The sequence below is a fragment of the Oncorhynchus tshawytscha genome, linkage group LG01 (genome assembly GCF_018296145.1).
Source record: "Oncorhynchus tshawytscha isolate Ot180627B linkage group LG01, Otsh_v2.0, whole genome shotgun sequence".
Classification (NCBI taxonomy): domain Eukaryota; kingdom Metazoa; phylum Chordata; class Actinopteri; order Salmoniformes; family Salmonidae; genus Oncorhynchus; species Oncorhynchus tshawytscha.
In genome coordinates, this window is record NC_056429.1 from 2,661,177 (window position 1) to 2,687,841 (window position 26,665).

Sequence of the window (26,665 nt, forward strand, 5' to 3'; positions counted from 1 at the left end):
GCGTGCTAACCAAGGTAGCCAGGTGCACGGTGTTTCCTCCGACACATTGGTGCGGCCGGCTTCCGGGTTGGATGCGCGCTGTGTTAAGAAGCAGTGCGGCTTGGTTGGGTTGTGTATCGGAGGATGCATGACTTTCCACCTTCGTCTCTCCCGAGCCCGTACAGGAGTTGTAGCGATGAGACAAGATAGTTGCTACTAAAACAATTGGATACCACGAAATTGGGGAGAAAAAGGGGTAAAATTAAAACATTTAAATTGAACAACAATTCCATGTGAATCCGATAACTCTGATGTGTAGACTTTCCACTGTAGAGTTTGTCATCTTGTCATTGATGAGAATGTCTCAGATCACAACCGAACTGACATCATATTCATTAAGTACCTACCACTGCATATGTTCAATTGGTCGGATTACCAGAATATAGTTAATTTCCCTCCACCTTCTGATGTTCCCAGAATCTCTGTTAACCAAGGGTTTTGCAAATTTAACATCAGTAGGGTAGAGAGAGGAAAAAGGGGGGAAGAGGTATTTATCAGGCCAACGTCATGACAGCACTAAATGACGATAGTTGCTCAGCGAAACTCTATATTTGGTGAGTATTGGTCACTAATGTATTTTGTCTAATGGGACAATTACTGGTAGCTAACTGGGCTAGAGAGGATACTTGTTATGTTCATAATCTCCTCCTCTGCCCAGATACTGGTTCAGCCAATCAGCAATGTTTATTTATTTTATGCATTTATGATTTTAGGTCTCTTCAAGATGACTGCAAAGACTCCTGTATATATGAGGAAGACATCCAGATACTGAGAGTGAATGGAGGGAAACATCTCCACAACATCTACACTGGTGACAGACCAGTCTTCATCTGTGAGAAAACGGTAAGTTCTGCTCCATTGAAGAGATTTACAATCAATCCACTCGATTTATTATTGAGTATCTTTGCATTATTCATTTTGTATTATTGTACTGTATTTCCATTAGACAATCAATTAACCCAATCGTTCTAATATTGATCCGCTATTTTACTGTGTCGTCGTGTGACAAGGCCCCACAGATCGACCCTGAAGATGACAAAATGGATGAGACGCACTCTGACGATGAGACGCACTCTGACGATGAGACAAATCATGAAGTCAAGATAGAGTTGGGGCCACAGCCTCTCACCATCATGAAAGCAAGGTCTCCTCCTCTATCTCCTCCATCTTGTTGTTGTTCTCCTCCTCCTCCATCTTGTTGTTGTTCTCCTCCTCCTCCATCTTGTTGTTGTTCTCCTCCTCCTCCATCTTGTTGTTGTTCTCTCCTCCTCCATCTTGTTGTTGTTCTCCTCCTCCTCCATCTTGTTCTCCTCCTCCTTGTTCTCCTCCTCCTCCATCTTGTTGTTGTTCTCCTCCTCCTCCATCTTGTTGTTGTTCTCCTCCTCCTCCATCTTGTTGTTGTTCTCCTCCTCCTCCATCCTCCTCCTCCATCTTGTTGTTGTTCTCCTCCTCCTCCATCTTGTTGTTGTTCTCCTCCTCCTCCATCTTGTTGTTGTTCTCCTCCTCCTCCATCTTGTTGTTGTTCTCCTCCTCCTCCATCTTGTTGTTGTTCTCCTCCTCCTCCATCTTGTTGTTGTTCTCCTCCTCCTCCATCTTGTTGTTGTTCTCCTCCTCCTCCATCTTGTTGTTCTCCTCCTCTTCCATCTTGTTGTTGTTCTCCTCCTCTCCATCTTGTTGTTCTCCTCCTCCTCCATCTTGTTGTTCTCCTCCTCCTCCATCTTGTTGTTGTTCTCCTCCTCTTCCATCTTGTTGTTCTCCTCCTCCTCCATCTTGTTGTTCTCCTCCTCTCCATCTCCTCTCCTCCATCTTGTTGTTGTTCTCCTCCTCCATCTTGTTGTTGTTCTCCTCCTCCTCCATCTTGTTGTTGTTCTCCTCCTCCTCCATCTTGTTGTTGTTCTCCTCCTCCTCCATCTTGTTGTTGTTCTCCTCCTCCTCCATCTTGTTGTTGTTCTCCTCCTCCTCCATCTTGTTGTTGTTCTCCTCCTCCTCCATCTTGTTGTTGTTCTCCTCCTCCTCCATCTTGTTGTTGTTCTCCTCCTCCTCCATCTTGTTCTCCTCCTCCTCCATCTTGTTGTTGTTCTCCTCCTCCTCCATCTTGTTCTCCTCCTCCTCCATCTTGTTGTTGTTCTCCTCCTCCTCCATCTTGTTGTTGTTCTCCTCCTCCTCCATCTTGTTGTTGTTCTCCTCCTCCTCCATCTTGTTGTTGTTCTCCTCCTCCTCCATCTTGTTGTTGTTCTCCTCCTCCTCCATCTTGTTGTTGTTCTCGTGTTAGTATTGTTTTTTTACATTTTACAATTGTATTAATATGGCATATGAAACCATGGTAATAGCACCCTGTCTGTTTGTCGCTATATCTGTTCAGATGTTGTGTTCTCTGCTTACAGGCAGCTGTTGTCTTGGTACACAATGTCTCAGAACAGCATTGTATCTCCAGCGGTGTCCCCAGCCGACCTGCTCCCTCCAGCGGTCTCCCCAGCCCCCCTGCTTCCTCTCTGGGTACGTTGTGACATGGCCGACCCTGCTGGTACCACCTGGCTAGGAGCAGAGACCGCCTGCACCGGCAACAAAGTCTCTGGGGTCAAGCTATATTCCGTCACATGTGCAGGTAAGGGCCTGAGTGTAGAGACGCGTATTAATTCAAGAGCTCGCGTCATAAACATTGAAATTCATGGTTTCAATAGATGATTGATCTTTCATGTTGTTTATCGTACATGTTCAGGTTCAACTGTGGACAAGGGCGCATTCATCACTTTAGATGAGCTGAAACAGGAACACAAGAGAAGACATCATCCGTCCTTGGTGAAGCCTAGCTCCTAGTCCTTCCTGTTTCTCTGATATTTCACTGGCTGAGACTCAGTGTTGAGTTAGGTATACTGCAGACTGGCTGAGACTCAGTGTTGAGCTAGGTATACTGCCCACTGGCTGAGACTCAGTGTTGAGCTAGGTATACTGCAGACTGGCTGAGACTCAGTGTTGAGTTAGGTATACTGCCCACTGGCTGAGACTCAGTGTTGAGCTAGGTATACTGCAGACTGGCTGAGACTCAGTGTTGAGCTAGGTATACTGCAGACTGGCTGAGACTCAGTGTTGTGCTAGGTATACTGCAGACTGGCTGAGACTCAGTGTTGTGCTAGGTATACTGCCCACTGGCTGAGACTCAGTGTTGAACTAGGTATACTGCAGACTGGCTGAGACTCAGTGTTGTGCTAGGTATACTGCAGACTGGCTGAGACTCAGTGTTGTGCTAGGTATACTGCCCACTGGCTGAGACTCAGTGTTGAGCTAGGTATACTGCAGACTGGCTGAGACTCAGTGTTGTGCTAGGTATACTGCTGCGTTTACTGCTTTTCTGATGTTGTCCTCCATTCATATATGTATTTAATTATTTATGTGAAACAGACCTACTCAACACCCAGACTATCTATGTGGTCTGTATCACTTCCTTGATTCCCTGTCCTTCTCCCTCTCAGATGGTTGCAAGAGGCACAGCCCAGTACAACCTGTTTGGGTCGACTGTGGTGGAGAAAACGGCTATCGAATCTCAGAGCAGTGTCACAGTGGACTTCAGATGGAGCCACGTGGAGACGATCCTGGAGACTCCACCTCTCTCCTCCATGGCCACTCTGGTGAGTAGTCAGGTTACACTTGGGCTGCAACCCAAATCAACCCCTGGCCCCTACACCCTGGGCATTTGTGTAGATCTGACGGGTTGGATAGGTGTAAAGGTGGCAGCATACTGTGTAGTACCAGGGGTTGGAACCAATATTAATTTCTTCTTTTCCACTGTTTCGACCGGACAAAATAAAGTTCTGAACCGGTTGAATTTGTAATAAAAAAAGTAACTGTTGAAATTGGGACGAGAGAGGGTGGATGAAGAGGCTTGGGCTTGAAGTGCTTCTTATGACAATAAGGATCTGAATTAGTCCCACAGATGAGCGGCTTCTATGAAGGAACTCGGGAATGTCTTTGAACTTCAGACAGTTGGCTTAACGTTGGACCAGAGGGTAGCTAGCTAAGCTTGTGTGTGCAGAGCGGCACCAGAATTCGGATGTTTACAAAAAAGTTTTTTTAGTTAATAAATCCAATGTGAAACGTGATCACTATAGTATCCTTAACTAGCATTGGAAAAATGTATCCAGTCTTCTCAAATTAAAAAATCTGAATCACGCTTGTAACATCAGTAGGCTACCCTCCCCACTCCGAACCGTCGGCTACTGTAGCCCCTCCCCACTCCGAACCGTACGCTTCTGTAGCCCCTGCCCACTCCGAACCGTACGCTTCTGTAGCCCCTGTCCACTCCGAACCGTAGGCTTCTGTAGCCCCTCCCCACTCCGAACCGTCGGCTACTGTAGCCCCTCCCCACTCCGAACCGTCGGCTACTGTAGCCCCTCCCCACTCCGAACCGTCGGCTACTGTAGCCCCTGCCCACTCCGAACCGTAGGCTTCTGTAGCCCCTGCCCACTCCGAACCGTAGGCTTCTGTAGCCCCTGCCCACTCCGAACCGTAGGCTACTGTAGCCCCTCCCCACTCCGAACCGTAGGCTTCTGTAGCCCCTGCCCACTCCGAACCGTAGGCTTCTGTAGCCCCTGCCCACTCCGAACCGTAGGCTTCTGTAGCCCCTGCCCCCACTCCGAACCGTAGGCTTCTGTAGCCCCTCCCCACTCCGAACCGTAGGCTACTGTAGCCCCTCCCCACTCCGAACCGTAGGCTACTGTAGCCCCTGCCCACTCCGAACCGTAGGCTACTAGCCCCTGCCCAGAACCGTAGGCCTGCCCCTGCCCACTCCGAACCGTAGGCTACTGTAGCCCCTGCCCACTCCGAACCGTAGGCTTCTGTAGCCCCTCCCCACTCCGTACCGTAGGCTTCTGTAGCCCCTGCCCACTCCGAACCGTAGGCTACTGTAGCCCCTGCCCACTCCGAACCGTAGGCTACTGTAGCCCCTGCCCACTCCGAACCGTAGGCTACTGTTGCCCCTCCCCACTCCGAACCGTTGGCTACTGTAGCCCCTGCCCACTCCGAACCGTAGGCTACTGTTGCCCCTCCCCACTCCGAACCGTTGGCTACTGTAGCCCCTGCCCACTCCGAACCGTAGGCTACTGTAGCCCCTGCCCACTCCGAACCGTAGGCTACTGTAGCCCCTCCCCACTCCGAACCGTAGGCTACTGTAGCCCCTCCCCCTCCGAACCGTAGGCCTGTAGCCCCTCCCCACTCCGAACCGTCGGCTACTGTAGCCCCTCCCCACTCCGAACCGTCGGCTACTGTAGCCCCTCCCCACTCCGAACCGTCGGCTACTGTAGCCCCTGCCCCTCCGAACCCCCACTGTTGCCCCTCCCCAACCGAACCGTCGGCTACTGTAGCCCCTCCCCACTCCGAACCGTCGGCTACTGTAGCCCCTCCCCACTCCGAACCGTCGGCTGCTGTAGCCCCTCCCCACTCCGAACCGTCGGCTACTGTAGCCCCTCCCCACTCCGAACCGTCGGCTGCTGTAGCCCCCCTCTGGCTACTGGCCACGGTGTGTCCATTAAAAGTCAGCTGTTTCCAGCTCCAATAGTCATTTGCAACATTAACAATGTCTACCCTGTACCTGTATTTCTCATCAATTTGATGTTATTTTAATGGACAAAAAAAAAGTGCTTTTCATTCAAGAACAAGGACATTTCTAAGTGACCCCAAACTTTTGAACGGTAGGGTATGTCTGGAGTCCAGCTGTTTTCTTCCTTTCCTCTTGATTCTCCACGTTTCCCGTATGTTTGTATCGTCTTCCATGTTTTGCTGTTCACAACATTGGTACTATTTTGTCAATAAACTTCTCGAGCCTTTAAAAGTAGTTTTGTGTTGTTATCCATCTCTGATGTTATTGCTCGGTGGTCCGCAGATCAGTGTTGACGTAAAGTGGTACTATAGATTACGTTTTAGAGACTTTTACTCATTTGGAGCAACGTTCTTCACTCATCTTCCTTTCTTCCATTTTTTTAAATTTTATTTTTTACTCTGAGGACTTTGTTGTGTTTTTGTGGGATTGGAGAAAAAATGCCCAGAATGTTTTTAACCGCTTCTATGCTTTAAAAATAACTGTTCTCATCCTGAACAATATAGATTTATTTTATTCTGATTCTGTTCCTCAATTATAATTTTTCTTTCTCCCTTGAACCCGGTTCCAACCCCTGCTTACAACTCTCCAACCCTCTCAGATCTAGACTAGTACCCAGGATGTAGGGACTGTTTCTCTTGGATCTAGACTAGTACCCAGGATGGAGGGACTGTTTCTCTCAGATCTAGACTAGTACCCAGGATGTAGGGACTGTTTCTCTCGGATCTAGACTAGTACCCAGGATATAGGGACTGTTTCTCTCTGATCTAGACTAGTACCCAGGATGTCGGGACTGTTTCTCTCTGATCTAGACTAGTACCCAGGATGTAGGGACTGTTTCTCTCTGATCTAGACTAGTACCCAGGATGGAGGGACTGTTTCTCTCGGATCTAGACTAGTACCCAGGATGGAGGGACTGTTTCTCTCTGATCTAGACTAGTACCCAGGATGTAGGGACTGTTTCTCTCTGATCTAGACTAGTACCCAGGATGTAGGGAATGTTTCTCTCGGATCTAGACTAGTACCCAGGATGGAGGGACTGTTTCTCTCGGATCTAGACTAGTACCCAGGATGTAGGGACTGTTTCTCTCGGCTCTAGACTAGTACCCAGGATGGAGGGACTGTTTCTCGGATCTAGACTAGTATCCAGGATGGAGGGACTGCTTGGTAACTCCTCTCCCCCCTGCAGAATATCAAGGTGTCCAGTGGCGACATGAGAAGTCCCATGTATCTGTTGTACAGGGAGCTGGAGTTTCTACAGGTTTGTGCCAAAAATAATACTTTGAAATGGCCTTTTTTTTTTAGGCATCCCACAATTAGCCTGTTTTAAACCTACATTACAATGATGTGGGTTGGGGTCAATTCCCAATTCAGGAAGTAAACTTGACAATCCAATTCAAATGCTCTTCAATGCTTTTCAATGAGGAAATTCAATTAGGAATTATTTTCTGAATTTTAAATGGAATTGACCCCAACCCTGGTGAGCAACACCGTTCAGCCTGGTTTAACTAGGCTCTCACACTATAGACCTAATGTCATGTTTTAAAGCCTGTTGCTGGTTGTGGTTGTCAGATGCTGGCTGATGGTCTGAGGACCGGAGAGACGGAGTGGATGGAACCTGTGGACTCCAGGTCTGCTGTGCAGATGACAAGGGAATACCTGGATGGTAGGATGGTGACATTTCAGACATTTTGTCATTTAAGCATCTCCAACATTTTAAGCAAACATTTTATGAGAAAAACAACTTTTCACAACTATATGAAATGAGTTGCTTTGTAACCACTCTGAAATAAACATGTTTTAAAAATATATATATATATTATAATCTTTATTGTCTTTCGCTCACTTCTTCTCCTTTTCAGAACTGCAGAACACTGTAAAGACTCTGCAGGATCAGTCTACCAACGAGGTATGACTATCACTCCCCATCTCTCCATCCATTCATCTCTCCGCCTACCCCATCTCTCCGCCTACCCCATCTCTCCGCCTACCCCATCTCTCCGCCTACCCCATCTCTCCGCCATCTCTCCATCTACCCCATCTCTCCATCTACCCCATCTCTCCATCCATTCATCTCTCCGCCTACCCATCTCTCCATCTACCCCATCTCTCCATCCATTCATCTCTCCGCCTACCCATCTCTCCATCTACCCCATCTCTCCGCCTACTCCATCTACTCCATCTCTCCATCTACCCATCTACCCCATCTACCCATCTACTCCATCTCTCCATCTACCCATCTACCCCATCTCTCCATCTACCCCATCTCTCCATCTACCCCATCTCCCATCTCTCCATCTACCCCATCTCTCCATCTACCCCATCTCTCCATCTACCCCATCTCTCCATCTACCCCATCTCTCCATCTACCCCATCTCTCCATCTACCCCATCTCTCCATCTACCCCATCTCTCCATCTACCCCATCTCTCCATCTACCCCATCTCTCCATCTACCCCATCTCTCCATCTACCCCATCTCTCCATCTACCCCATCTCTCCATCTACCCCATCTCTCCATCTACCCCATCTCTCCATCTACCCCATCTCTCCATCTACCCCATCTCTCCATCTACCCCATCTACTCCATCTACCCCATCTACTCCATCTACCCCATCTCTCCATCTACCCCATCTCTCCATCTACCCCATCTCTCCATCTACCCCATCTCTCCATCTACCCCATCTCTCCATCTACCCCATCTCTCCATCTACCCCATCTCTCCATCTACCCCATCTCTCCATCTACCCCATCTCTCCATCTACCCCATCTCTCCATCTACCCCATCTCTCCATCTACCCCACTCCATCTACCCCATCTCTCCGCCTACCCCATCTCTCCATCTACCCCATCTCTCCATCCATTCATCTCTCCATCTACCCCATCTCTCCGCCTACCCCATCTCTCCATCTACCCCATCTCTCCATCCATCTCTCCATCTACCCCATCTCCCCATCTCTCCATCTACCCCATCTCTCCATCTACCCCATCTCTCCGCCTACTCCATCTACCCCATCTCTCCATCTACCCCATCTCCGCCTACTCCATCCAGCCTACCCCATCTCTCCATCTACCCCATCTCTCCATCTACCCCATCTCTCCGCCTACTCCATCTACCCCATCTCTCCATCTACTCCATCTCTCCGCCTACTCCATCTCTCAGCCTACCCCATCTCTACATCTACCCCATCTCTCCACCCAAAAATAAATAAAAAATACACGTCAAATTTCAATTTATAGGATTCCTACAATACATATCTACAGCAGTAGATGGAGAACCACATACAGTACCTTCAGAGAGTATTCACACCCCTTGAATCTTTCCACATTTGTATAAAAAATGTATTAAATTGAGGTTTTTGGTCTCTGGCCCACACACAATACCCCATAATGTCAGTGGAATTGTTTTATTTTTGTCTGTTTTTTTACTCATTTAAAATGCAAATCTGAAATGTCTTGAGTCGATAAGTATTCAGCCCCTTTGTTATATCAAGCCTAAATGAGGAATAAAAATGTGCTTAACAAGGCACATAATAAGTTGCATGGACTCAGTGTGTGCGGTAATAGTGTTTTAACAGGATTTTTTAAACGATCTTCTCTGTACCCCACACATACAATTATCTGTAAGGTCCCTTAGTCAAGAAGTGAATTTCAGGCAAAGATTCAACCACAGAGACCGGGGAGGTTTTCCAACGCCTATTGGTTGTATCCCTTTTGAGCATGGTGTACACATCAATACACCCAGTCACTACAAAGATACAGGCGTCCATCCTAACTCATTTGCCGGAGAGGAAGGAAACCTGTCAGGGAATTCACCATGAGGCCAATGGTGACTTTAGAACAGTTACAGAGTTTAATGGCTGTGATGGGAGAGACCTTGAGGATGGATCAACAACATTGTAGTTACTCCACAATACTAACCTAAATGACAGAGTAAAAGAAGGAAGGGAGCCTGTACAGAATAAAAAATATTCCAAAACATGCCTCCTTTTTGCGATAAGACACTAAACTAATACTGCAAAAAAAATGTGGCAAAGCAATTCACAATTTGTCCTGAATACAAAGTGTTTATGTTTGGGGCAAATCCAATACAACGCCACTCTCCGAGTATAGTGGTGGCTGCATCATGTTAGGTCAGTGGAGGCTCCTGAGAGGAGGAAGGGGAGGACCATCCTCCTCGGTGAATAAAATAATCAATCGTGAAACATTTCTTTTAAATCCTAAATGTATAAATACATTCCCATGTCACCAAATAATTGATTAAAACACTATTTTGCAATGAAGGTCTACAGTAACCTCAACGGCACTCTGTAGGGTAGCACCATGGTGTAGCCGGAGGACAGCTAGCTTCCGTCCTCCTCTGGTTACATTGACTTCAATACAAAACCTAGGAGGCTCATTTTTACTCCCTTCCACACAGTAATTATGACAGGTTGAAGGACGTCCTCCGGAAGCCATCAGAGCTTTTGCAGCATGAACTGACAAATTCCACTGACATTATGGGGCATTGTGTGTGGAAGATTAATTCACCTTTCAGCAGGTCAATAACCCGAAAACACAAGGCCAAATCTACATGATTTGTGCTCATAAACAAACAAAAAAAATACTCATCCTCCCTCCTCTTAAAACGGCACTGACCACTACTGGTGTGGTTGAATATATTCTGCCACTGCGTGACTATTGTCTTCTTGTTGTCTCTGCCTCACATATTAAAAAGGTGACATATGAACTAATAGGTTCTAGAGAAAACAAAGCAATTATCACAACACAGATTAATTCACCTTTCAGCAGGTCAATAACCCGAAAACACAAGGCCAAATATACACTGGAGTTGCTTACCAAGAAGACATGTTCCTGAGGGGCCGAGTTACTGTTTTTACTTAAATCTGCTTGAAAATATATGACCTGAAAATGGTGAAATACTATTATAATCAAGATATTAGTCCTTTTTTAAAATATATATATATATATATATATACAGTGCCTTGCGAAAGTATTCGGCCCCCTTGAACTTTGCGACCTTTTGCCACATTTCAGGCTTCAAACATAAAGATATAAAACTGTATTTTTTTGTGAAGAATCAACAACAAGTGGGACACAATCATGAAGTGGAACGACATTTATTGGATATTTCAAACTTTTTTAACAAATCAAAAACTGAAAAATTGGGCGTGCAAAATTTATTATTATTATATTTGTCAACTTTGACATCAGAGTATGTTATGTAGATCGTTGACGGAAAATTACAATTCAATCCAATTGAATCCAACTTTACAACACAACAACATGTCAAAGGGGTGTGAATATAATGCTTTATCTGATTGGTCATGATCTCCCCCCTCCAGGCAGTGAAGGTGAAGACTGAGATGGGAACATCAGAGACAGAGATATTCAACTCTCTGATGGAGAGAGGAGATCTGGACTTCATAGAACAGCTCTGGGTTCGCATGAAGAACAGTGAGTGGAGTTTTTAGTACATTTTAGTTATAGTAGAGAACAGCCTTTTTTTTTGTTTTCACTTTGGAAAATGTTTCACTTGTTTCACATGTTGTATAATAAAAAGCTTTTCAGTTCCTTATTTACATTTTGAAAATGGTAATAAATTAAACTTCCTATATCAACTTGGATGTGGAACATTTGAGCTGTTTTTTTTTTATTTCATCACTACTTTTCCATCTCAGGTGTGACTTCCTATCAAGATGTCGGAGACTGTCTGAAAATGGTCATCAAAGCTTTGCAGTATGGTGACATTAAACCATGGGTAAGTATAGTGTGTGTCCTCAGATCATATCAAGACATCGGAGACTGATCTGAATCTGATCATCAAAGCTCTCGACCCGCTCCACAACAGCCCCGTCGATGTGAATGGGGGCGTTTCCTTTAGTCCACGATCAGCTCCTTTGTCTTGCTGACGTTGATGGAGAGGTTGAGGTTGTTGTCCTGGCACCACACTGCCAGGTCTCTGACCTCCCTATAGGCTGTCTCATCGTCTTGTTGTCTCCGAACTTAATGATGGTGTTGAATCGTGCCCGGCCACACAGTCGTTGGTGAACAGGGAGGAGGGGACTAGGCCCCTAACCAATGACTGTACAGGAGAGGACTAGGCCCCTGACCAATGACTGTACAGGAGGGGACTAGGCCCCTGACCAATGACTGTACAGGCACCACAGGGTTGACCAATGACTGTACAGGAGGGGACTAGGCCCCTGATCAATGACTGTACAGGAGAGGACTAGGCATGCACCCCCGAGGGGCCTTTGTGTTGAGGGTCAGCATGGTGGATATGTTGTTGCCTACCCTCTCCACCTGGGTGTGGCCCGTCAGGAGGTCCTGAGCTTAGTGATGAGCTTGAAGGGTAATATGGTATTGAACGCTGAGCTGTAATCAATTAACAACTTTTTAACATAGGTGTTCCTCCTGTCCAGGTGTGAGAGGGCAGTGTGGAGTTCAATAGAGGGCGATAATCATGTAGACACGTCACCTTGGCGTTCTTAGGCACAGGGACTATGGTGGTCTGCTTGAAACTTACAGATTGTGTCAGGGAGAAGTTGAAAATATCAGTGAGGACACTTGCCATCTGGTCAGCGCATGATGGTAATCCGTCTGGCCTTGTGAATGTTAACCTTTTTATAGGTCTTACTTACTCACATCGGCTACAGAGAGCGTGATCACACAGTCGTCCTGAACAACTGGTGCTCTCATGCATGGTTCAGTAAATTTAGCTCGTCTGGTTGACTCGCGGCTGGGTTTCCCTTTGTAATCCGTGATAGTTTGCCACATCCGAAGAGCTTCAGAGTGTAGTAGGAATTGATGTTAGTCCTGAATTGAAACTTTGCCTGTTTGATGGTTAGTCTGACGGGTTTCTTGTTAGTCTGGATTAGTGTCCCGCTTCTTGAAAGCGGCAGCTCTAGCCTTTAGCTCAGTGCGGATGTTCCCTGTAATGGCTTCTGGTTGGGTTATTTACTTACGGTCACCGTGGGGACGACGTCGTCGATGCCCTTTATTTATTATTGATTAAGCCGGTGACTTGATGTGGTATACACCTCAATGCCATGGGATGAATCCCGGAACATATTCCAGTCTGTGCTAGCAAAACAGTCCTGTAGCGTAGCATCATGTAGCGTAGCGTCATGTAGCGTAGCGTCCTGTAGCGTAGCGTCCTGTAGCGTAGCATCATGTAGCGTAGCGTCCTGTAGCGTAGCATCATGTAGCGCATCATGTAGCGTCCTGTAGCGTAGCGTCATGTAGCGTAGCGTCATGTAGCGTAGCGTCATGTAGCGTAGCGTCATGTAGCGTAGCGTCATGTAGCGTAGCGTCATGTAGCGTAGCGTCATGTAGCGTAGCGTCATGTAGCGTAGCGTCATGTAGCGTAGCGTCATGTAGCGTAGCGTCATGTAGCGTAGCATCATGTAGCGTAGCATCCGCTTCATCGGACAACTTCCGCATTGTGCGTCCGTCACTGCTACTTCCTGTTTGAGTTTTTGCTTGTAAGTAGGAATCCGGAGGATAACGTCATGGTCAGATTTGCCAAATAGAGGGCGGGAGAGTTAGCTTTATATGCAATTCTGTGTTTGGAGTTAAGGTGATCTAGAGGTTTTTTTTGGCCTCTAAATCCACAGAAATGATGTCAAACGGATTTCGGTTTCCCTGTGTTAAAGTCCCCGGCCACTAGGCGAGCCGCCTCGGGACGAGCGTTTTCCTGTTTGCTCGATACAGCTCGTTGAGTGTGGAATTAGTGCCCCAGCATCGGTTTGTTGTGGTAAATAGACAGCTACGGGAACAAATACTGATCAACTCTCTCTCTCTCTAACTGCTGCGTGTCTCTCCTGATTGTTGTAGATTCACAGAGACAGCAGTAGCTCCCTCAGTAAGCTGATCCTTCAGTCTTACCACCATCAGATGGATCATGTCTCTTTAACAGGCCTGACACCTGTTCACATGCTGCTAGAGATGGGCCTAGACAAGATGAGGAAGGACTACATCAACTACCTCATAGGTAACACACACACACACACACTGCTCTGTGATCCAAAGGTCTGTCGGTTCGAATCCCGAATACCTAATAGGATGTGGTTGTTCGGGTTAAAAGTGAAACGGTATTCTCCATGACGCCGCAGAGAATGATACCGGTACTCACCGACAGGACCTAATACGTTATTGGGATCCCTGTGCCGTGGTTCCAGACAAAATACCATCTAATTCTTATCTTACAGCATTTAAAGTTGATTTAACAGTTCATGCGTTCTTCTCCTCAGGTCAAGATCTGACCACGCTAAACCACCTGGTGAGTCCGAGGTTTATACTACTTTATTCAGAAAATCATCTCTAACATTTAAAAAAAATAAAAATTTAAAGCGAGAATCCTTATTGAAACAATAACAAACAGGTCAACCCGCCTCTGTTGTGGTACACAGTTGAGGGATGGGCCTGGAGCAATGTAACCTCTCTCTATTGGCCTGGAGAAATGTAACCTCTCTCTATTGGCCTGGAGAAATGTAACCTCTCTCTATTGGCCTGGAGAAATGTAACCTCTCTCTATTGGCCTGGAGAAATGTAACCTCTCTCTATTGGCCTGGAGAAATGTAACCTCTCTCTATTGGCCTGGAGCAATGTAACCTCTCTCTATTGGCCTGGAGCAATGTAACCTCTCTCTATTGGCCTGGAGCAATGTAACCTCTCTCTATTGGCCTGGAGCAATGTAACCTCTCTCTATTGGCCTGGAGCAATGTAACCTCTCTCTATTGGCCTGGAGCAATGTAACCTCTATTGGCCTGGAGCAATGTAACCTCTCTATTGGCCTGGAGCAATGTAACCTCTCTCTATGGGCCTGGAGCAATGTAACCTCTCTCTATTGGGCCTGGAGCAATGTAACCTCTCTCTATGGGCCTGGAGCAATGTAACCTCTCTCTATTGGCCTGGAGCAATGTAACCTCTCTCTATTGGCCTGGAGCAATGTAACCTCTCTCTATTGGCCTGGAGCAATGTAACCTCTCTCTATTGGCCTGGAGCAATGTAACCTCTCTCTATTGGCCTGGAGCAATGTAACCTCTCTCTATTGGCCTGGAGCAATGTAACCTCTCTCTATTGGCCTGGAGCAATGTAACCTCTCTCTATTGGCCTGGAGCAATGTAACCTCTCTCTATTGGCCTGGAGCAATGTAACCTCTCTCTATTGGCCTGGAGCAATGTAACCTCTCTCTATTGGCCTGGGGCAATGTAATGTAACCTCTCTCTATTGGCCTGGAGCAATGTAACCTCTCTCTATTGGCCTGGAGCAATGTAACCTCTCTCTATTGGCCTGGAGCAATGTAACCTCTCTCTATTGGCCTGGAGCAATGTAACCTCTCTCTATTGGCCTGGAGCAATGTAACCTCTCTCTATTGGCCTGGAGCAATGTAACCTCTCTCTATTGGCCTGGAGCAATGTAACCTCTCTCTATTGGCCTGGAGCAATGTAACCTCTCTCTATTGGCCTGGAGCAATGTAACCTCTCTCTATTGGCCTGGAGCAATGTAACCTCTCTCTATTGGCCTGGAGCAATGTAACCTCTCTCTATTGGCCTGGAGCAATGTAACCTCTCTCTATTGGCCTGGAGCAATGTAACCTCTCTCTATTGGCCTGGAGCAATGTAACCTCTCTATTGGCCTGGAGCAATGTAACCACTTAGATTCATGGACAGAGCTATGGAAGCAAGGTGTTTGTCCTATAACTGTGTTGTCCTGTAACTCTGTAACTGTGTTGTCCTATAACTGTGTTGTCCTGTAACTGTGTTGTCCTATAACTCTGTAACTGTGATGTCCTGTAACTGTGTTGTCCTGTAACTTTGTAACTGTGTTGTCCTATAACTGTGTTGTCCTATAACTTTGTAACTGTGTTGTCCTATAACTGTGTTGTCCTGTAACTTTGTAACTTTGTAACTGTGTTGTCCTATAACTTTAAGTGTTGTCCTGTAACTGTGTTGTCCTATAACTCTGTAACTGTGTTGTCCTATAACTGTGTTGTCCTGTAACTTTGTTGTCCTATAACTGTGTTGTTCTATAACTGTGTTGTCCTGTAACTGTTGTCCTATAACTTTAACTGTGTTGTTCTATAACTGTGTTGTCCTGTAACTGTGATGTCCTATAAATGTGTTGTCCTATAACTCTATAACTGTGTTGTCCTGTAACTGTGTTGTCCTGTAACTCTGTAACTGTGATGTCCTATAACTGTGTAACTGTGTTGTCCTGTAACTGTGTTGTCCTATAACTGTTGTAACTGTGATGTCCTATAACTGTGTTGTCCTATAACTCTATAACTGTGTTGTCCTATAACTTTAACTGTGTTGTCCTATAACTGTGTTGTCCTATAACTCTGTAACTGTGTTGTCCTGTAACTGTGTTGTCCTGTAACTCTGTAACTGTGATGTCCTATAACTGTGTTGTCCTATAACTCTGTAACTGTGTTGTCCTATAACTGTGTAACTGTGTTGTCCTGTAACTGTGTTGTCCTATAACTCTGTAACTGTGTTGTCCTATAACTGTGTTGTCCTGTAACTGTGTTGTCCTATAACTGTGTTGTCCTGTAACTGTGTTGTCCTGTAACTCTGTAACTGTGTTGTCCTATAACTCTGTAACTGTGTTGTCCTATAACTGTGTTGTCCTATAACTTTGTAACTGTGTTGTCCTATAACTGTGTTGTCCTATAACTTTGTAACTGTGTTGTCCTGTAACTGTGTTGTCCTGTAACTTTGTAACTGTGTTGTCCTATAACTGTCCTATAACTGTAACTGTTGTCCTATAACTGTGTAACTGTGTTGTCCTATAACTGTGTTGTCCTATAACTCTGTAACTGTGTTGTCCTATAACTCTGTAACTGTGATGTCCTATAACTCTGTAACTGTGTTGTCCTATAACTCTGTAACTGTGTTGTCCTATAACCGTGATGTCCTGTAACTGTGTTGTCCTATAACTCTGTAACTGTGTTGTCCTGTAACTGTGTTGTCCTATAACTCTGTAACTGTGTTGTCCTGTAACTGTGATGTCCTGTAACTGTTGTCCTGTAACTGTGTTGTCCTGTAACTGTTGTCCTATAACTTTGTAACTGTGATGTCCTGTAACTGTGATGTCCTGTAACTGTGTTGTCCTATAACTGTGTTGTCCTATAACTGTGTTGTCCTGTAACTGTGTTGTCCTGTAACTGTGATGTCCTGTCCTGTAACTGTGTTGTCCTATAACTGTGATGTAACTGTGTTGTCCTATAACTGTGTTGTCCTATAACTGTGTTGTCCTGTAACTGTGTTGTCCTATAACTCTGTAACTGTGTTGTCCTATAACTGTGTTGTCCTATAACTGTGTTGTCCTGTAACTGTGTTGTCCTGTAACTGTGTTGTCCTATAACTGTTGTCCTGTAACTGTGTTGTCCTGTAACTCTGTAACTGTGTTGTCCTGTAACTGTGTTGTCCTGTAACTCTGTAACTGTGTTGTCCTATAACTGTGTTGTCCTGTAACTGTGTTGTCCTATAACTGTGTTGTCCTATAACTGTGTTGTCCTGTAACTGTGTTGTCCTGTAACTGTGTTGTCCTGTAACTGTGTTGTCCTGTAACTGTGTTGTCCTGTAACTGTGTTGTCCTGTAACTGTGTTGTCCTATAACTCTGTAACTGTGTTGTCCTGTAACTGTGTTGTCCTGTAACTGTTGTCCTTTAACTGTCCTGTAACTGTGTTGTTCTATAACTGTTGTCCTATAACTTTATAACTGTGATGTCCTGTAACTGTGATGTCCTGTAACTGTGTTGTCCTATAACTGTGTTATCATGTAACTTTGTAACTGTGTTGTCCTATAACTTTGTAACTGTGTTGTCCTATAATTGTGTTGTCCTATAACTTTGTAACTGTGTTGTCCTGTAACTGTGTTGTCCTATAACTGTCCTGTTGTCCTATAACTGTAACTGTAACTGTGTTGTCCTGTAACTGTGTTGTCCTATAACTGTGTTGTTGTCCTATAACTCTGTAACTGTGTTGTCCTATAACTGTGTTGTCCTATAACTCTATAACTGTGTTGTCCTGTAACTGTGTTGTCCTATAACTCTGTAACTTGTCCTGTCCTGTAACTGTGTTGTCCTGTAACTGTGTTGTCCTGTAACTGTGTTGTCCTAATTCTGTAACTGTGTTGTCCTGTAACTGTGTTGTCCTATAACTCTGTAACTGTGTTGTCCTATAACTCTGTAACTGTGTTGTCCTGTAACTGTGTTGTCCTATAACTTTAACTGTGTTGTCCTATAACTGTGTTGTCCTGTAACTGTGTTGTCCTGTAACTGTGTTGTCCTATAACTGTGTTGTCCTGTAACTGTGTTGTCCTATAACTCTGTAACTGTGTTGTCCTGTAACTGTGTTGTCCTATAACTGTGTTGTCCTATAACTGTGTTGTCCTATAACTGTGTTGTCCTATAACTGTGTTGTCTTGTAACTGTGTTGTCCTATAATTCTGTAACTGTTGTCCTGTAACTCTGTAACTGTGATGTCCTATAACTGTGTTGTCCTATAACTCTGTAACTGTGTTGTCCTATAACTCTGTAACTGTGTTGTCCTGTAACTGTGTTGTCCTATAACTGTGTTGTCCTGTAACTGTGTTGTCCTATAACTCTGTAACTGTGTTGTCCTATAACTGTGTTGTCCTGTAACTGTGTTGTCCTGTAACTGTGTTGTCCTATAACTCTGTAACTGTGTTGTCCTGTAACTGTGTTGTCCTATAACTGTGTTGTCCTGTAACTGTGTTGTCCTATAACTGTGTAACTGTGTTGTCCTATAACTGTGTTGTCCTGTAACTGTTGTCCTATAACTGTAACTGTGTTGTCCTATAACTGTGTTGTCCTGTAACTGTGTTGTCCTATAACTGTGTAACTGTGTTGTCCTATAACTGTGTTGTCCTGTAACTGTGTTGTCCTTTAACTGTGTTGTCCTGTAACTGTGTTGTCCTATAACTCTGTAACTGTGTTGTCCTATAACTCTGTAACTGTGTTGTCCTGTAACTGTGTTGTCCTATAACTGTGTAACTGTGTTGTCCTATAACTGTGTTGTCCTATAACTCTGTAACTGTGTTGTCCTGTAACTGTGTTGTCCTATAACTCTGTAACTGTGTTGTCCTATAACTGTGTTGTCCTATAACTCTGTAACTGTGTTGTCCTGTAACTGTGTAACTGTGTTGTCCTAAGAGTTACTACCTGAGTACAGTGGAGGACCTGCAGGAGCAGGTGATCAGACTGAGGAAACTACACCACCTACTGGAGATCATGGTGACCTGCAGCACCTTCCTGTGCCTGCCGTACGACAGACTCTTCCTCCTCACACAGTAAGACCTGGCTTACGACAGACTCTTCCTCCTCACACAGTAAGACCTGGCGTACGACCGACTCTTCCTCATCACACAGTAAGACAGACTCTTCCTCCTCACGCAGTAAGACCTGGTGTACGACAGACTCTGCCTCCTCACACAGTAAGACCTGGCGTACGACAGACTCTTCCTCCTCACACAGTAAGACCTGGCTTACGACAGACTCTTCCTCCTCACACAGTAAGACCTGGCGTACGACAGACTCTTCCTCATCACACAGTAAGACAGACTCTTCCTCATCACACAGTAAGACAGACTCTTCCTCCTCACGCAGTAAGACACTCTTCCTCCTCACGCAGTAAGGCCTGGCGTACGACAGACTCTTCCTCCTCACGCAGTAAGACACTCTTCCTCCTCACGCAGTAAGGCCTCGCCTACGACAGACTCTTCCTCCTCACGCAGTAAGGTCTGGCGTACGACAGACTCTTCCTCCTCACGCAGTAAGGTCTGGCGTACGACAGACTCTTCCTCCTCACGCAGTAAGGTCTGGCGTACGACAGACTCTTCCTCCTCACGCAGTAAGGTCTGGCGTACGACAGACTCTTCCTCCTCACGCAGTAAGACAGACTCTTCCTCACGACAGACTCTTCCTCCTCACGCAGTAAGGTCTGGCGTACGACAGACTCTTCCTCCTCACGCAGTAAGGACTCTTCCTCACGCAGTACGACAGACTCTTCCTCCTCACGCAGTAAGGCCTGGCGTACGACAGACTCTTCCTCCTCACGCAGTAAGGTCTGGCGTACGACAGACTCTTCCTCCTCACGCAGTAAGGTCTGGCGTACGACAGACTCTTCCTCCTCACGCAGTAAGGTCTGGCGTACGACAGACTCTTCCTCCTCACGCAGTAAGGTCTGGCGTACGACAGACTCTTCCTCCTCACGCAGTAAGGTCTGGCGTACGACAGACTCTTCCTCCTCACGCAGTAAGGTCCTCACATAGTACGACAGACTCTTCCTCCTCACGCAGTAAGATCAGTCTCTGTCTGGCGTAAGACAGACTCTTAACTCCTCACGCAGTAAGGTCTGGCTTGTACGACAGACTCTTCCTCCTCACGCTTGTATAGATGTTGATCAGTCTGTAACCTTGTATAGACAGACTCTTCCTCCTCACGTCTCTGTAACCTGGTATAGATGTTGATCAGTCTCTTCCTCCTAGATGTTGATCAGTCTCGTAACCTTGTACAGACTCTTCAGTCTCCTAACCAGTATAGGTCAGGCGTAACCGACAGACTCTTCAGTCTCCTAACCTTGTATAGATGTTGATCAGTCTCTGGCTTGTATAGATGTTGATCAGTCTCTCTTCCTCCTCACGCAGTAATGTTGTCTCTGTAACCTTGTATAGATCTTCAGTCCTCACCTTGTATAAGACAGACTCTTAACCTTGTATAGATGTTAAGACCTGCTAGCCTGTCTGTCAGAGCTAAGAGTTAGATTTTGATCATCTCTGTAACCTTGTATAGATGTTGATCAGTCTCTGTAACCTTGTATAGATGTTGATCAGTCTCTGTAACCTTGTATAGATGTTGATCAGTCTCTCTAACCTTGTATAGATGTTGATCAGTCTCTGTAACCTTGTATAGATGTTGATCAGTCTCTAACCTTGTATAGATGTTGATCAGTCTCTGTAACCTTGTATAGATGTTGATCAGTCTCTGTAACCTTGTATAGATGTTGATCAGTCTCTGTAACCTTGTATAGATGTTGATCAGTCTCTGTAACCTTGTATAGATGTTGATCAGTCTCTGTAACCTTGTATAGATGTTGATCAGTCTCTGTAACCTTGTATAGATGTTGATCAGTCTCTGTAACCTTGTATAGATGTTGATCAGTCTCTGTAACCTTGTATAGATGTTGATCAGTCTCTAACCTTGTATAGATGTTGATCAGTCTCTGTAACCTTGTATAGATGTTGATCAGTCTCTGTAACCTTGTATAGATGTTGATCAGTCTCTGTAACCTTGTATAGATGTTGATCAGTCTCTGTAACCTTGTATAGATGTTGATCAGTCTCTAACCTTGTATAGATGTTGATCAGTCTCTGTAACCTTGTATAGAGGTTGATCAGTCTCTGTAACCTTGTATAGATGTTGATCAGTCTCTGTAACCTTGTATAGATGTTGATCAGTCTCTGTAACCTTGTATAGAGGTTGATCAGTCTCTGTAACCTTGTATAGATGTTGATCAGTCTCTAACCTTGTATAGATGTTGATCAGTCTCTCTAACCTTGTATAGATGTTGATCAGTCTCTGTAACCTTGTATAGATGTTGATCAGTCTCTGTAACCTTGTATAGATGTTGATCAGTCTCTCTAACCTTGTATAGATGTTGATCAGTCTCTGTAACCTTGTATAGATGTTGATCAGTCTCTGTAACCTTGTATAGATGTTGATCAGTCTCTGTAACCTTGTATAGATGTTGATCAGTCTCTGTAACCTTGTATAGAGGTTGATCAGTCTCTGTAACCTTGTATAGATGTTGATCAGTCTCTGTAACCTTGTATAGAGGTTGATCAGTCTCTGTAACCTTGTATAGAGGTTGATCAGCTATTTACTGATATGGATATAGTAAAGTTGTCCCCCCCTCCCCTCCCCCCTGTGCTTCCTAGGTTGTGTTTGCAGTACTACAAGACATGTCCCTATGACGAGGACCACGAGTTCAAACTGCAGATCAAACCTGCCCTGATCAGCCACTTCTACCAGAAGTACGTCTACAGACCACTGCTCCTCATTAGTCAAAATGTGTCTTTTCATGAGATTGTTAAAATTCCCTTAAACTTTTCCAGAAATCCAGTTTTTAGAAGATTTTAAAGAAGGAAATTACAGTCATTGGTCAACCCTGTGGTGCCTGTACAGTCATTGGTCAACCCTGTGGTGCCTGTACAGTCATTGGTCAACCCTGTGGTGCCTGTACAGTCATTGGTCAACCCTGTGGTGCCTGTACAGTCATTGGTCAACCCTGTGGTGCCTGTACAGTCATTGGTCAACCCTGTGGTGCCTGTACAGTCATTGGTCAACCCTGTGGTGCCTGTACAGTCATTGGTCAACCCTGTGGTGCCTGTACAGTCATTGGTCAACCCTGTGGTGCCTGTACAGTCATTGGTCAACCCTGTGGTGCCTGTACAGTCATTGGTCAAGCCTGTGGTGCCTGTACAGTCATTGGTCAACCCTGTGGTGCCTGTACCGGTCATTGGTCAAGCCTGTGGTGCCTGTACAGTCATTGGTCAACCCTGTGGTGCCTGTACAGTCATTGGTCAAGCCTGTGGTGCCTGTACAGTCATTGGTCAACCCTGTGGTGCCTGTACAGTCATTGGTCAACCCTGTGGTGCCTGTACGGTCATTGGTCAACCCTGTGGTGCCTGTACAGTCATTGGTCAAGCCTGTGGTGCCTGTACAGTCATTGGTCAACCCTGTGGTGCCTGTACAGTCATTGGTCAACCCTGTGGTGCCTGTACAGTCATTGGTCAACCCTGTGGTGCCTGTACAGTCATTGGTCAACCCTGTGGTGCCTGTACAGTCATTGGTCAACCCTGTGGTGCCTGTACAGTCATTGGTCAAGCCTGTGGTGCCTGTACAGTCATTGGTCAAGCCTGTGGTGCCTGTACAGTCATTGGTCAACCCTGTGGTGCCTGTACAGTCATTGGTCAAGCCTGTGGTGCCTGTACAGTCATTGGTCAACCCTGTGGTGCCTGTACAGTCATTGGTCAACCCTGTGGTGCCTGTACAGTCATTGGTCAACCCTGTGGTGCCTGTACAGTCATTGGTCAACCCTGTGGTGCCTGTACAGTCATTGGTCAAGCCTGTGGTGCCTGTACAGTCATTGGTCAACCCTGTGGTGCCTGTACAGTCATTGGTCAACCCTGTGGTGCCTGTACAGTCATTGGTCAACCCTGTGGTGCCTGTACAGTCATTGGTCAACCCTGTGGTGCCTGTACAGTCATTGGTCAACCCTGTGGTGCCTGTACAGTCATTGGTCAACCCTGTGGTGCCTGTACAGTCATTGGTCAACCCTGTGGTGCCTGTACAGTCATTGGTCAACCCTGTGGTGCCTGTACAGTCATTGGTCAACCCTGTGGTGCCTGTACAGTCATTGGTCAACCCTGTGGTGCCTGTACAGTCATTGGTCAACCCTGTGGTGCCTGTAACGTCATTGGTCAACCCTGTGGTGCCTGTACCGTCATTGGTCAACCCTGTGGTGCCTGTACCGTCATTGGTCAACCCTGTGGTGCCTGTACCGTCATTGGTCAACCCTGTGGTGCCTGTACAGTCATTGGTCAAGCCTGTGGTGCCTGTACAGTCATTGGTCAAGCCTGTGGTGCCTGTACAGTCATTGGTCAAGCCTGTGGTGCCTGTACAGTCATTGGTCAAGCCTGTGGTGCCTGTACAGTCATTGGTCAACCCTGTGGTGCCTGTACAGTCATTGGTCAACCCTGTGGTGCCTGTACAGTCATTGGTCAAGCCTGTGGTGCCTGTACAGTCATTGGTCAACCCTGTGGTGCCTGTACAGTCATTGGTCAAGCCTGTGGTGCCTGTACAGTCATTGGTCAACCCTGTGGTGCCTGTACAGTCATTGGTCAACCCTGTGGTGCCTGTACGGTCATTGGTCAACCCTGTGGTGCCTGTACGGTCATTGGTCAACCCTGTGGTGCCTGTACCGTCATTGGTCAACCCTGTGGTGCCTGTACCGTCATTGGTCAACCCTGTGGTGCCTGTACCGTCATTGGTCAACCCTGTGGTGCCTGTACCGTCATTGGTCAACCCTGTGGTGCCTGTACCGTCATTGGTCAACCCTGTGGTGCCTGTACCGTCATTGGTCAACCCTGTGGTGCCTGTACCGTCATTGGTCAACCCTGTGGTGCCTGTACCGTCATTGGTCAACCCTGTGGTGCCTGTACCGTCATTGGTCAACCCTGTGGTGCCTGTACCGTCATTGGTCAACCCTGTGGTGCCTGTACCGTCATTGGTCAACCCTGTGGTGCCTGTACAGTCATTGGTCAACCCTGTGGTGCCCGTACAGTCATTGGTCAACCCTGTGGTGCATGTACAGATCCCCATTAGTTCCTGCCAAGGCAGCAGCTACTCTTCCTGGGGTTTATTATGGATCCTCATTAGTTCCTGCCAAGGCAGCAGCTACTCTTCCTGGGGTTTATTATGGATCCCCATTAGTTCCTGCCAAGGCAGCAGCTACTCTTCCTGGGGTTTATTATGGATCCCCATTAGTTCCTGTCAAGGCAGCAGCTACTCTTCCTGGGGTTTATTATGGATCCCCATTAGTTCCTGCCAAGGCAGCAGCTTGTCTTCCTGGGGTTTATTATGGATCCCCGGTTCCTGGGGGCCAAGGTGTCTAGTGGTAATGTAATGTACTGTATGTTCCCTATAGGGAGCAGGCGGTGTCCTGGGGGTGGAGGTGTCTAGTGGTAATGTAATGTACTGTATGTTCCCTATAGGGAGCAGGCGGTGTCCTGGGGGTGGAGGTGTCTAGTGGTAATGTACTGTATGTTCCCTATAGGGAGCAGGCGGTGTCCTGGGGGTGGAGGTGTCTAGTGGTAATGTTCTGTATGTTCCCTATAGGGAGCAGGCGGTGTTTTGGGGGGTGGAGGTGTCTAGTGGTAATGGCCCCAGAGAGGTGAAGACATCCTTGCTGCTGAGTGACAAGCCCCTGGTGGAACACATCATCTTTGAAACAGGTGAAATACCATCTTCCCCCCCAGATATTATGCTATGCTCCAGTCAAACGTCATCAAAGGTCCTCAGTGTCTTCCACCTTCACATGGAGTAGCCAGCCAAGTAGAGACGGTAGCCAGCCAAGTAGAGACGGTAGCCAGCCAAGTAGAGACGGTAGCCAGCCAAGTAGAGGCGGTAGCCAGCCAAGTAGAGGCGGTAGCCAGCCAAGTAGAGGCGGTAGCCAGCCAAGTAGAGGCGGTAGCCAGCCAAGTAGAGGCGGTAGCCAGCCAAGTAGAGGCGGTAGCCAGCCAAGTAGAGGCGGTAGCCAGCCAAGTAGAGGCGGGTAGCCAGGCAAGTAGTTTGCGGTAGCCAGCCAAGTAGTTGCGGTAGCCAGCCAAGTAGTTGCGGTAGCCAGCCAAGTAGTTGCGGTAGCCAGCCAAGTAGAGGCGGTAGCCAGCCAAGTAGTTGCGGTAGCCAGCCAAGTGGGAGCGGTAGCCAGCCAAGTGGGAGCGGTAGCCAGCCAAGAGAGAGAATGTGTTCCATTGTTTAAACCATTTGATGCTTTGAGTTAGGCTTATTTTTTATATTTTAAAACACTTAAAATAAACTTTTAGAAACATTTAATTTGAATTAAAGTGCTTCATAAGAGTATAACTGTTTGTACATTTTTTTAAATTATAATTTTATTTTTTTATAGCCGTTTTAGGACGAGTAGCCCCATGTACAACATATCTGGGGCCCCCTGTAAATAACCCTTGTATGAATATAGATAACTAGCCCTGCAATAGGTTTAGTGGATTTAAACTCATCGTTACCCCATTATATGGGACGTGCAAATCCATGCTCTCTCCCTCGGTGTAAAGAAAGTTGGACTGCAACAACAGTGGTACCGAGAGACGCGGCAGACTGTCAAACCAGCAGCGTTTCCCCTTGCTATCGCTCACTTTGTGGAAATCGTCATTTAATTTTTAATTTTTTTTTAAAAATCTGTGTACCAGAACAAAGGTCCTCGCGTCGTCGTCGGCGATTCTCCGTTCAACCTGCTGCACAGACACCCGTTTCTCCATTCTCAAGATGGAAGGAACGATCACGTCAGCCGTCGAGGATGGAACCTCTGCGATTTGGAGCGATGCCATTGGACGTGATGCAACGCGAGCAGTAGAAAATATGTCATTTGATTTTCAAAGGAACCACTCACTCAATGGCCGACGGAAATGCCCGATGGCCTTTTTGTTACGTTCTGAAATATAAGAGCAAGAAATTGACGGACACTAACCAAGTTCATTTCCTCCCAAAGGATCGAACAGCTGAACAGACAAAGACATGGTTGCTCCAGTGGTAGCATATATTTATACCCCAATTTGAGGTGGACTCTCCTCCTTCTCTCTAAACATGACATCTTTTTGTTGCTAGGCAGGAAATTGAGTCACACGGTTAATGAATTGTTCCTTCTCCTCTTAATGTGACCTGACCTTCGGCCCCCTTCCTCACTAAACCACATCTCTCAACCCTTATCAGTGCCTTGCCAAGTGCCTCACTCGGTACACATCCAACATTCATTGACCCGCCCACCATACACCTTCCTCCTACCCATTAACTTCTGGTGTAAACACTAGACTATGGCACACACATCATCCTTCACTCATGCTGCCAAACATACCCTTGTAAAACTGACCATCCTACCGATCTTCGACTTCGGCGATGTCATTTACAAAATGGCCTCCAATACCCTACTCAATAAATTGGATGCAGTCTATCACAGTGCAATCTGTTTTGTCACCAAAGCCCCATACACTACCCACCACTTCAACCTGTATGCTCTCGTTGGCTGGCCCTCGCTTCATACTCGTCGCCAAACCCACTGGCTCTATGTCATCTACAAGACCCTGCTAGGTAAAGTCCCCCCTTATCTCAGCTCCATAGCATCTCCCACCTGTAGCATGCGCTCCAGCAGGTATATCTCTGGTCACCCCCAAAACCAATTCTTTCTTTGGCCGCCTCTCCTTCCAGTTCT

The 26,665-nt window shown here is 46.3% G+C and overlaps 1 protein-coding gene across 1 annotated transcript in view; it reads left to right on the forward strand.

Moving 5' to 3' along the window:
* zwilch (zwilch kinetochore protein) overlaps positions 1-26,665 on the forward strand; it is a 40,054-nt gene that overhangs the window by 5,473 nt on the left and 7,916 nt on the right. Inside the window, exons 2-16 of the mRNA XM_042298809.1 lie at positions 753-882; positions 1,050-1,183; positions 2,424-2,644; positions 2,759-2,838; positions 3,510-3,665; positions 6,819-6,890; positions 7,202-7,295; positions 7,492-7,538; positions 10,973-11,084; positions 11,309-11,388; positions 13,467-13,623; positions 13,883-13,911; positions 18,814-18,950; positions 21,597-21,692; positions 24,559-24,674. Coding sequence (XP_042154743.1) covers positions 753-882; positions 1,050-1,183; positions 2,424-2,644; positions 2,759-2,838; positions 3,510-3,665; positions 6,819-6,890; positions 7,202-7,295; positions 7,492-7,538; positions 10,973-11,084; positions 11,309-11,388; positions 13,467-13,623; positions 13,883-13,911; positions 18,814-18,950; positions 21,597-21,692; positions 24,559-24,674 — 1,661 coding nt within the window. The remainder of the gene's footprint in view (positions 1-752; positions 883-1,049; positions 1,184-2,423; positions 2,645-2,758; positions 2,839-3,509; positions 3,666-6,818; positions 6,891-7,201; positions 7,296-7,491; positions 7,539-10,972; positions 11,085-11,308; positions 11,389-13,466; positions 13,624-13,882; positions 13,912-18,813; positions 18,951-21,596; positions 21,693-24,558; positions 24,675-26,665) is intronic.